The sequence below is a fragment of the Crotalus tigris genome, unplaced genomic scaffold, assembly GCF_016545835.1.
Source record: "Crotalus tigris isolate CLP2741 ecotype Arizona unplaced genomic scaffold, ASM1654583v1 scf7180000018068.1947079, whole genome shotgun sequence".
Taxonomy (NCBI): Eukaryota; Metazoa; Chordata; class Lepidosauria; order Squamata; family Viperidae; genus Crotalus; species Crotalus tigris.
Window position 1 is genome coordinate 1,284,891 of NW_024096805.1, and position 12,186 is coordinate 1,297,076.

General features: G+C 47.3%; 1 protein-coding gene across 3 annotated transcripts in view; it reads right to left on the reverse strand.

Moving 5' to 3' along the window:
• Positions 1–10,446, reverse strand: part of KRAS (KRAS proto-oncogene, GTPase) — a 37,083-nt gene extending 26,637 nt beyond the window's left edge. For all 3 annotated transcript variants that reach the window (XM_039347393.1, XM_039347394.1, XM_039347391.1), the window contains exons 1-2: positions 10,319–10,446; positions 295–416 (exon numbers count right to left, since the gene is read on the reverse strand). In XM_039347393.1, the coding sequence (XP_039203327.1) occupies positions 295–405 (111 nt within the window). In that variant the 5' untranslated portion in view covers positions 406–416; positions 10,319–10,446. The remainder of the gene's footprint in view (positions 1–294; positions 417–10,318) is intronic.
• Positions 10,447–12,186: the final 1,740 nt, after the last annotated feature.

Genomic DNA, 12,186 nt, shown 5'->3' on the forward strand with positions numbered 1-12,186 from the left:
CATGTGACCATGGGAATGGTGCCAGTCGTGTGACAAACAGTCATAAGCCACTTTTTCCAGTGCCGTTGTAATTATGAATGGTCACTAAATGAAGTATTGAAGTTGAGGACTACCTGTACAATATACCAGCCATTTTTATAACAACAAACCTATTTAATCAGCAAAACCCAAAATCAAAGCTTCAATTTTTTTTTCCACCCCAGGCAGAAAGTCCAGAAATGGTTTCCAAGCAGACAGCAAAAAGTCCAGAAGTGGTTTCCAAATAGACACAATTGTTGACAGGATCTTATTTACCTCTATTGTAGGATCGTATTCATCTACAAAATGGTTCTGAATGAGCTGAATTGTCAACGCGCTCTTGCCCACACCACCAGCCCCAACGACGACAAGCTTGTATTCCGTCATTTTCTGTAGGCCTAGGGAAGATCAAACAAAAATATCCATTATCCATAATAAATACAACAGGTGAAGAATTGCAAAAAAAAAAACAAGTCCGGTAACAAACTACTCTGTCTCACCTTGCCAAGAAAACTGCAGGAATTAGTCTAGGAGTCTAAAACCAACATAGAATAGAATAGAGCTGGAAGGGACCTTGGAGGTCTTCTAGTCCAGCCCCCTGCTCAAGTAGGAAAGCCTATACCGTCTCAGATAGGTGACTGTCCAGTCTCTTCTTAAAAATCTCCAGTGACGGAGCGCCCACAATTTCTGAAGGCAAAGCTGTTCCACTGGTTGATTATCCTCACTGTCAGGAAGTTTCTCCTTAATTCCAGGTTGCTTTTCTCTTTGATTAGTTTCCAACCATTTTTTCTCATCCTCCCATCTGGTGCTGTGGTGAACAATGTGACCCCCTCTGCCTTATGGCAGCCCCTCAGATACTGGAACACTATTATGTCTCTCCTAGTTCTTCTTTTCTTTAGACTAGCCCAGGGGTAGGCAACCTTGGCTCTTTTATGACTCATGGACTTCAACTCCCAGAATTCCTGAGCCAGCATGGCTCAGCTTGGAAACTCTCCATTTCTCCTCAGCATGGCTGGCTCAGGAATTCTGGGAGTTGAAGTCCACGAGTCATAAAAGAGCCAAGGTTGCTTATCCCTGGACTAGCCAAACCCAAGTCCTGCAGCCGTTCTTTGTATGTTTTAGTCTCCAGGCCTTTGATCATCTTAGTAGCTCTTCTCTGAGTTTTTGTTCCAAACTCTCAACATCTTTTTTGTGATATGGTGACCAAAATTGGCTGCAGTATTCCAGGTGTAGCCTCACTAGGGCTTTATAAAGTGGTACTAGTACTTCGTGTGATCTTGATTCTATGCTTGAAAGCACATACACAAAACCAAAAGAGTTTGTTTGATTAGCAAATTATAGATTTCTTAGTAAGTTGTACACAGTTCCCTTGTCTTCTTTACTATCCCCTTATTGATATCATTATTATAATTGTTATTACTCTGTTGCTTTGCATGTACAGAGAGCTTCTGCACCAGAAACAAATTCCTCATGTGTCTAATCACGCTTGGTCAAATAAGGTATTCTATTTTATTTCTATTTCAAGAAATGATAAAAGTTGAGTTCAGCATCTATAAACCAGGAAGGTGTTATTTTTTGACCAAGGGACCTTTTTGCCTTTGCAAATGCCATGTGCAAAAAATAATAATAATAATAATAATCCATGAATCCCTAAGAACAATATGGGCAAACCAGGAAAAAAATCCTAATTTAGATTTTATTTAAAATTTAAAGATACAGAATTTGTATGTTCAGTTTGATGCATGTACAGTAATTTTCTTGGCAACAATGGAAAAGTAATTTGCCATTACCTTCCAGATTTCTTTTTTAAACTTTCCTGATCAATCTGTCAATTGATCTCCTATCAATCTGTCAATTGATCTCCTATCCAAGTATTTATTTAATTAGAATTAGAGCCCTAGTGGCGCAGTGGTTAGAATGCAGTATTGCAGGCTAAGACACTGCTCACTCCAGGAGTTCGATCAGCTATAGCTGATCCAATGTTGCATTAGGAGCCCTGGTGGCGCAGTGGTTAGAATGCAGTATTACAGGTTAACTGCCCACTGCCAGGAGTTCGATCCTGACCAGCTCAAGGTTGACTCAGCCTTACATCCTTCTGAGGTCGGTAAAATGAGGACCCAGATTGTTGGGGGCAATAGGCTCACTCTGTAAACCACTCAAGGAGGGCTGTAAAGCACTATGAAGCGGTATAGAAGTCTAAGTGCTACTGCTATTGCTAGAAAATGTATAGTCCTGTGCATCTTGAATATGTCACTCTAGCAACTGACAAACCACATATACAAATGTTTCTCGTGTTTGTCTGTGTGTGTTCATTCCCCATAAATAAAGCAAAATACAATTAAAATAATCAAATACACACCCAAGGTGCCATATAATCGAATCCCAATAAAAACACTGGCTGTAATGCCTATGGAGGAAAGTTGGGCCTTCATTATAATTAAACAAATTGGTCAATGTTAGCTAGGCACTGCCCCTTGCCAAGGCCTTCAAAATCAGAGTAAATCACAAAAGATTATCCCTTTTAAATAAAATGTGATTGTTGGAAAAGGTGTTATCAGGCTCCTAACCGATCAAACACCATTGATCCGATTCTTCAACCTGTATTGCCTTTTGTATCACACGAAAAACTGCCAGTCACACTTTTCTGCTTAAGTACAGTATATACCTTATAATCCAGCTAGACATCAAGAGAGGTTAACTGAGGATTGTGTGGCTGAAAGATGAAGGGAGCCAGGCTTGAATCAAGAAAAATCCTTGATTATATCACTGAAAGCAATTTAATGATCTATTTCCTGGAACATATGCTTTTACACTTTTAGGCAGGCGCTCCTCGACGTATGACCACAACTGAGCCCAAACTTTCCGCTGCTAAGTGAGACATCTGTTAAAGTGAGTTCTGCCCAATTGTGCAAACCTTTCTTGTCACAGTTGTTCAGTGAGTCACTGAAGTTGTTAAGTTAGTTAAGAGAACTTGGCTTCCCCTTTGACGTTGCTTGTCATGACCCTGAGACAACGCAACACACCGTCATAAATATGAGCCAGTTGCCAAGTTTCTGAATTTTGATTGCAGGACCATGGGGATGATAATAACAACAACAACAACAACAACAACAACAAAATACAAAGACCTACAAATAGATAGAAAGACTGAGTGCAAAGGTTTTTTTCTATCGGTAACTTGAACCGTGAATGTTTTCAACAATGAGTTTTTCATTCATATGGATGTCTCCTCGAAAAAGTAACTGTGACATGTATCAGGCTGACTCAGAGGGTGATGTGAGCAAACCCAACCTTGAGTAAAGCGGGATTATAACTAGGTTAGTCATATCCAAGCCTAATCTCGTCTCAACAGATAGCAAGATTTTGCTAAGGTTAAGGGGGCTCAAAAGCTAAATTGTGGCTTGCGTTTGAATGGGAAACCGCCAAGAAGAATCAGAGATTTGGGCTCTAAGCTGGGAAATGGAAAAAGACAACAGCACATCTCTTCTGTCTTCTTTCCAAGAAAAACACATGGAAGTATTCAGGAAGTAAACCAAAAACTTGCATTCAGCTCAAGCTAATGTACCAGAAAAGTTATTTCCTCTGTTGAAGAACTCAAGACAATATTCTCCTTGTAGACTCCAGATGGACAGAAAAAAAAATGAAGGCTGGCAGCCTCTCAAACAATCAGGCACTATGTCACAAAGAGTTTTACAGAGCAGGGATCCCCAGCCCCTGGTCCACAGGCCGGCCCTGGTCCACAATCTGCCACGAATGTGTTTACTGCCCACGCTACTGAATTTTGAACCAGCTGTAGTTTCTGGATTGTCCTCAAGGGCAGCCCCATGTAAAACACATTCCAATAATTCAATCATGAAGTGACCTGGGCATCAGTGATTACCTAGAGCAGTGGTTTTCAACCTTTTTAATGCCGCGACCCCCAACCAGTCGTAAGTCGAGGACTACTCAACTGGTGCAGCACCGTTTGCAGAATGGGACTTTTGGCGGGCTCAGCAGGGCAGAGACAGCCTGGACAATTCCTATTGGCTTTTGAAAGCCAATAGAATTAGACTATATTCAAGAGAGTCTATTCTATTGGCTTTCAAAAGCCAATAGAATAAAAGGGAGTAGCACAGCTAAGGAAAAGGGGGAAAAAATGGCGGACTGCGTTGTTTGGTGACCCCCGTGAAATGGTTGTTCGACCCCAAATGGGGTCCCGACCCACAGGTTGAGAACCGCTGACCTAGAGTGTTTCTCGGTCAAGAAAAGGGTGTAACTGGTACCCAAGATCAGCCCATGCAATGCTGGCCACAGCTTCACACCCGTTTTGAAGGAGGCCTGCAACCACGTACAAGACCAGCAGTGAAAATAGCACTTATATACCACATCACAGTGCTTTACAGCCCTCTTTAAGCAGTTTACAGAGTCAGTCTATTGCCCCCAACAATCTGGGTCCTCATTTTACCAACCTCGGAAGGATGGAAGGCAGAGTCAACCTTGAACCGGTCCTGGCAGTGGGCAGAGTCAGCCTGCAATACTGCATTCTAACCACTGTGCCACCAGGTCCTTCCTTCCTTCCTTCCTTCCTTCCTTCCTTCCTTCCTTCCTTCCTTCCTTCCTTCCTTCCTTCCTTCCTTCCTCACTTAGCAATAGCATTTAGACTTATATATCGCTTCACAGTGCTTTACCGCCCTCTCTAAGTTGTTTACGGAGTCAGCCTATTGCCCCCCCCTCCAACAATCTGGGTCCTCATTTTACCCACCTTGGAAGGATGCTTAAGAAGACAGAACTCTTGGAATATTTCTTCCAACCGGCATCTTTATTAAGAGAAAATGGTTGCAGGCGTTCTAGACAGGGCTTGGGGGCCAAGCCCTATGGTTCAAGGTTTTAAGGGGTTCCCAACAACCCCACCCCACCCCACCATCCTTCCAGTGACAATCCCAGGCGTTACATTTCCACCCCCTTTTTCCTCACTGCTGGCGGGAGACTTCAGAGGGGAGTAGATGAAAGCTGATGGCCCCTTTGTTACGGTTAGTCCTTTTGGTGGTTTCCACATTCAGTCCCTTTTGAAGTTGTACCGAAAGAAGTGAGGGCCATAAAACCCCTTTGTTCACCCCCCTTCCCCTTCATCCTATGACAGAATCCAGAGAGGGCAGAAATGGGGTTTTCCATAGTCGATAACTAGAGATGAAATATAATTGGATTCTAACAGCTGGTCAGGATCGAACTCCTGGAATGAGCAGTGAGTTAGCCTACAGTACAGGTAGTCCTCGAGTTACAAATGTAATGGAGCTGCCAATTACATTCATAACCTGAGAATTCGTAGGAGTGAATGGCGTAACGTTAACGCAATCACTCCCTGCTTTGGCCCACACATTTGCTAATCCAGTGGTTCTCAACCTGTGGGTCGAGACACCATTTGGGGTCGAACGACCATTTCACGGGGGTCAGCAAACAATGCAGTCCGCCATTTTTTCCCCTTTTCCTTAGCTGTGCTACTCCCTTTTATTCTATTGGCTTTTGAAAGCCAATAGAATAGACTCTCTTGAATAGAGTCTAATTCTATTGGCTTTCAAAAACCAATAGGAATTGTCCAGGCTGTCTCTGCCCTGCTGAGCCCATCAAAAGTCCCATTCTGCAAACGGTGCTGCACCAATTGAGTAGTCCTCGACTTACGACCGGTTGAGGGGTCGCGGCATTAAAAAGGTTGAGAACCACTGCGCTAATCAAATGTGCGGGTTGTTAAGTACACACGAGGTATCTCAGGGTGGGGAAGGCCATGGAGGAATCTAGTGCAGGGACAAGACCACTGCATCCAGCCACCAAAGGCCTCCCCGCACCCATTGCTGGAGTGACGAACCCACAAATTGTGGTGCCGCGGAGCTGGAGAGCTTGGTCTGCTATCACCCAGTTCCCCTCACTTCCCAAAAGCATTCCTTCACAAAAATTCCTGTGGCTGGCTCAGGAATTTTGGGAGTTGAAGTCCACAAGTCACGAAAGGGCCATAGTTCCCCAACCTTGAACTAAGGTTAAAAGGTATTTCCCCTTTCCAGTTGTGTCCAAGCCGGTGCTCATCTCCATTTCCTAGCCGAGGGAACCAGCATTCGAAGACAGTTTCCATGGTTATGTGGCCAGCATGACTATACGCTGGGAATGCCATTACCTTCCCAACGAACTGGTACCTATTTATCTACTCACATCCGCATGCTTTCCAACTGCTAGATGGGCAGGAGCTGGGGCAAGTAACGGGAGCTCACGCCGTCGTGCGGCGCTTGAGTCTCGAACTTGCGCTGTCAGCTTTGACAAGCTCAGCATCTTTAACCACTGAGCCATCACGCCCCTCAACTAAGGGGACACAACCACAGCCAGAGTCTGGTCCAGAGTAGGCAACCTTGGCTCTTTTATGACTGGTGGACTTCAACTCCCAGAATTCCTCAGCCTGCACAGCTGGCTGAGGAATTCTGGGAGTTGAAGTCCACCAGTCATAAAAGAGCCAAGGTTGCCTACCCGTGGTCTGGTCGAAACTCAGCTAAAATGTCCCATTCTACAGTCAGACCAAAGTAAACCACAGATCCTGGGCCAGCACACAGACCCCTTCACCCATGCAGCCCGAGATGTACAATTGGGCGTTGTCCACATACTGATGTTACTGAACCCCAAACTGATGGAGGACTTAACCCAGGGGTTTCATGCAGATCAGCGGCTCCCGACCTTTTCTACATCCCGCACCCCTAGAACGCGTCTAATATATTCCCGCACCCCTTACAAAAATTCGAAATAACGAATTATGCATATACACTATAATTCTGAAACTTCTAAACCCAGGTTTTCACCCCCTGGAATATCGTCTCGCACCCCCACCCCGGGTTGGGACCCCCTGATGTAGATGCTGAACAGGAAGGATGACTGACCACTAAGGTCAGAGGTCAACCACTGCAGCATAGTGTGTCCCATTGCCCACCACTGTGGCTGGTCCCAAAGCATCCCATGATCGGTAGTTGAATGAATCTTGATTGAAAACTGCTAAAAGACCAAGGAACGCAAGGATACACATACACACCCCTCCACCAAAAATCATTGACAAATGTGACCAAGGCTGTTTTATACCACAGGCAATCCTCGACTTACAATCATTCGTATAGCAACCGTTTGAAGTTACGACGTGACTGAAAAAAGTGGCATTGCCATTTTTCACACTTCCGACCACTGCAGAATCCCCAGGGTCACGTGATCAAAATTCACACACTTGGCAACTGGCACGTATTTATGACGGTCGCAGTGTCCCCCCTTTCGCGACCGTCCATCAAGCAAAGTCAACAGGGGGAGCCAGCTTCGCTTAGCCACCGTGTAACTAACTTAACAAATGCAGTGATTCACTTCAGAACAAGAAAAGCCACAAAATGCGGCAAAGCTCACTTAATAATTGTCTCACTTAGCAATGGAAATTTTGTGCTCAACTGTAAGTCGAGGACTACCTCTATTTTGCAAACCCAGGTAGTTGGGTGCATTCAGAAAACCGCGGTTTAATTAGTTTACCACAGTGGTTCTCTACCTGTGGGTCGGGACCCCATTTGGGGTCAAACGACCATTTTACGGGGGTCGCCAAACAACGTAGTCCACCATTTTTTCCCCCTTTTCCTTAGCTGTGCTACTCCCTTTTATTCTATTGGCTTTTGAAAGCCAATAGAATAGACTCTCTTGAATAGAGTCTAATTCTATTGGCTTTCAAAAGCCAATAGGAATTATCCAGGCTGTCTCTGCCCTGCTGAGCCCACCAAAAGTCCCATTCTGCAAACGGTGCTGCACCAGTTGAGTAGTCCTCGACTTATGACCGGTTGAGTAGTCCTCGACTTACGACTGGTTGGGGGTCGCAGCATTAAAAAGGTTGAGAACGACTGGTTTAGCACACTGAGTAAACCCAGCAGTGAGCAAAATAAAAACTTCTGTCCAGTTTTGAGAACTAAAACATATTTTGGTTTACGCATGCAGAGAGGAACGAACTAAGCACCCCACTCTGGAAACGAACGACGCGGCTTGCAGGAGGAGCCGTTTGCACATCTGCCGTTAAGCTGAGTTTTCCTTCCTGTGTGGAGCTGGCCCAGAACTGGACAGAGAGCCCCTACAACGTCCAGTGCAGTCCGTGCCTCTGGTGACAGCAGATGGCAGCAGTGACAGCAGCCACAACAGGAGAGAGAAAAAAAGGCACACACCCACGTCCAGCACTCTTTCAGTTTGAACCCTTTCCATCTGCCGCTCCAGGAGAGGTCTTCTCCTGGGTTCTGTTTTCTTCAGTTTTTACGGTGAGGTGGGGGGGGGGACAGGGGGACCTTGATATTTTAAAAATTATGCATCCTAGCATATCAACATTTCAGTCGCTTTTGCTTTTCCCTCCCATTTTTCCACTATGGTAAAATGAGTTTTTAGGGTGGCTTAAAAACAGGGGTCCCCAACTCCTGGTCCGTGGACCAGTACCGGGCCGCAGCATGCCACACAAACAAGCAAAGCCCCATCCGCGGGATGCAGGCAGCACACAAAACCACGCAGTGTCCAATCCGTGGAAAAACCTCTCTCCACGGAACTGGTCCCTGGTGCCCCAAAGATTGGGGACCTCTGGCTTAAAGGTCTTGCCTCTAAACCCAGGCCAGGTTAGCTTGGGTACCCACCACCTCTGCAGGCTGGCACATCAGAAGAAGACACCAGGTGAAACTTGTGTGGCATGGAATAAGGTCCCCTCTGGGGACAGACGCTAAAGGATGACAGCCACACATTCAAGGCTCATGAAAGCTTTCACTAGCTCTTGGGGCAAAGGTCACCGGACCCAACACTGGGTCACCAAAGGACCTGGGGGTAGAAGTGGTTGGGACAAAAGGAGCAAAATGGTGTGGGCAACATTTAACAGAATACAGGTAGTCCTCCACTTCTGACCACAACTGAGCCCCCACATTTCCGTTGCTAAGCGAGACAGTTGCTAAGTGAGTTTGGCCCCATTTTACGCCCTTTCTTGCCCCAATTAACCAAATCGCTGCAGTCGTTCGGCTAGTAACAAGTTTGTTAAGTGAATCTGGTGTCTCCATTGACTTTGCTCGTCAGAAGTTTGCAAAAGAGGATTACATAATACCGTGGCCGTCATAAATAGAGGTCGTTTGCCAAATGTCCGAATTTTGATTTGGGGATCAGGAGGATGCTGCAGCAGCCATTAAGTGTCAAAAACGGTCGTAAATCACTTTTTTCAGTGCGGCTGGAGCTTCGAACAGTCCTTAAATGAATGGTTGTAAGTCGAGGGCTACCAGAATAAGAGAGTTGGAAGGGACCTCGGAGGTCATCTAGTCCAACCCTCTTCTCAGGCAGGAAACCCTATACATTTCAGACAGATGGTTATTAATAATAATAATAAAGTTGGAAGGGACCTTGGAGGTCATCTAGTCCAAGCCCCTGCTCAGGCAGGAAACCCTATATCATTTTGGACAAATGGCTATCCAGTCTCTTCTTAAAAACTTCCAGTGTTGGAGCATTCACAGCTTCTGGTGGCAAGTCTGAACATCTGGCTGACTTTGCAATGATCCATAATAATAACAACAACAACAATAATAATAGTTGGAAGGGATCTTGAAGGTCATCTAGTCCAACCCTCTGCTATACCATTTCGGACAAATAGCTGTCCAATCTCTTCTTAAAAACTTCCAGTGTTGGAGCATTCACTGCTTCTGGAGGCAGGTTGTTCCACTGGTTAATTGTTTTCACTGTCAGGAAGTTCCTCCTTCGTTCTAGGTTGCTTCTCTCCATGATGAGTTTCCATCCGTTGCTTCTTGTCCTGCCTTCAGGGACTTTGGAGACTAGCTTGTCCAATCTCTTCTTGAAAATCTCCAGTGATGATGGAGCACAAGTCCGGAGTCGTGCTTTTTGCGCTCAGCTGCCGTCAAGATATTTGGGGGGCGAAAGCAGGACCAGCTGGCCGGATCCCTCCACGCCTTGATATCCGGGCTTTAAAAAGCCGCCGCTAGATCGGGAGGCGGAGACGCCGACGCGCCCTAAATCCTGGGCAGAACTGGCTGGGCGCCTGGCGAGGGGGGGTTGGCAAAGGCGCCCCACTTTTTGCACGAGTTTGCATTAAGTTCCCGCAGGAAGCCGGCTGGGTTTTCCAAGGGGCGTCTTACTAGGAGGAAGGGCGGCAAAAGCAGCCAAGCGGAGCCAAGACGGCTCGGCCGGTCGGTCGGTGCGCTCCCCTTTCCCGGTCCGAAGCGAAGGGAATCCAATCCACCGGAGCCTTCCCCCACCCCTCCCTCCCCGTCCCCCAATTCCCGGGCATCGCGCGCGCACTCGCCTCTTTGCAGCTCGCCGGCGCTTCTCCGCTCCGCTCCTTCGGGACTGAAAGGGACCGAGCCGGGATCGCGGTTGCTGTCGCTGCCGATCGCCGAGCGGGCGAGGGCGCGGCTCGCTCTCGCTTTTTTTTTTTTTTTTTTTTGCAAGTGCTATCGAGGCCCTCGGCTTTCCATTGGACGGCCTTGATGGGGAGGGGGGGGTGCAGGCAGCCGTGGGCGGGGCAGCCCCAGGGAGGGAGGAGGAGGAGAGGGAGGAGGCGCCCAGGGCTGGCGCGAGAGGTGTCCACCGCGGCGGGAAGGTTTTGCAAAAGCTTTGCAAAAAAAAAAAAAGAAAAGAAAAAAGGCGCAGCGCCCGGACGGGAATATTTTGCAAAAAAAAAAAAAAAAAAAGGTGCAACGCCCGGACGGGAAGGTTTTGCAAAAAAAAAAAAAAAAGGTGCAATGCCTGGACGGGAAGATTTTGCAAAAAAAAAAAAAAAAAGGCGCAGCGCCCAGCACGTCGGGAGAAGGAAAGGGAGAGTCTTCCTCCTTCGCGAGATTCTGCCGGAGTTGGAAGATCCCAGCGCTTGGATCGCTGCAGAGCTTGCGCCCCGGACAGCGCAGCGTGCCTTTGGAAGCGCGCAGGAGCCCCAGCCCGGGAAACCCTCGCCAAACACTCGCAAAAGAGGCCCTTAACGGAAGGAAAGAGGAATGGCTGCAAGGAGACCCGCGGATACCGCGCAATTCGGGATCTTTGCCACCAGCGTGCTCCCTTGGCGCGTCGGAAGCAATCTGGAGCGTGGGTGAATTAGGGTGGCAGATAAAAGCCGGGTATTCCAAATCTCCGTTGCCCCGATAAGAAGCTGGAGAGATGCTTTGCATTTGGGAAGAGGGAGGGAGGAGAGAGCGCCCGGGGTAGCTTGCGTAAGATCAGAAGGCAGCACGATCGTGGGAAAGGCACCAAGCGTGCCGTGAAAAAAAGGGTGGACTTGGGGGGAGTAAGGCTCGGCTGGTTTCGAAACGGGAAATGGGAAATCCCCGCAAAAGATGCCGGGTCGACAGCGTTTTTCTACCCGGAACAAGCAAACACGCGGGCAATCCTGCACTGGACAGCCATTTGTCCGAAATGGTATAGGGTTTCCTGTCTGAGCAGGGAGTTGGACTAGATGACCTCCAAGGTCCCTTCCAACTTTATTATTATTATTATTTTATTATTATTACTACTACTATTCAGCTCAGTGAAAAGTCACGCTTGGGTTCCCAGGTGAATGTTCCATCTTGGCAAAGATGATCGAAGAATAATCTCCCACCCTTCTAACCTCTTTTTTCATCCAAAAGAAAAGATGTCTGGAATAAACGACCCCAGACAGCAAAAAAGTTGAGAGTCTTAGCGCTGACCAAAGGGGAGCCCTCCAGATCTGTTGGGACAACAACAACTCCCAACATCCCGGGCCAACAAACCCGATGGCTGGGAAAAAATGGGAATGGCAATCTGTGGAGTTTGGAGAGTGCCTGATGGAGAAGACAATACAAAACCCATCTTCCCCTCCGGTCTCAGTTTCCAGCCCAACCACTGTCATCTTACCTGGGTCTCCAATCCACCCTCTTGGTCGCCTCCAGATCAGGGGGTCTTCAAACTCGGCCCTTTTATGGCTTGTGGACTTCAACTCCCAGAATTCCTCAGCCAGGCATGTGTGCCTGGCTGAGGAATTCTGGGAGTTGAAGTCCACAAGCCATAAAAGGGCCGAGTTTGAAGATCCCTGCTCCAAACGTTCCTGTTCCTGCAGCACTTTCTCTGGTCTTGACAGATTCCAAATTGGGAGCCAGACTGCCTCTGATTGGCTGGCGAGAGGAGGAAGGGCAGGATGCAAAAGCTTTGATCCCTGCACCT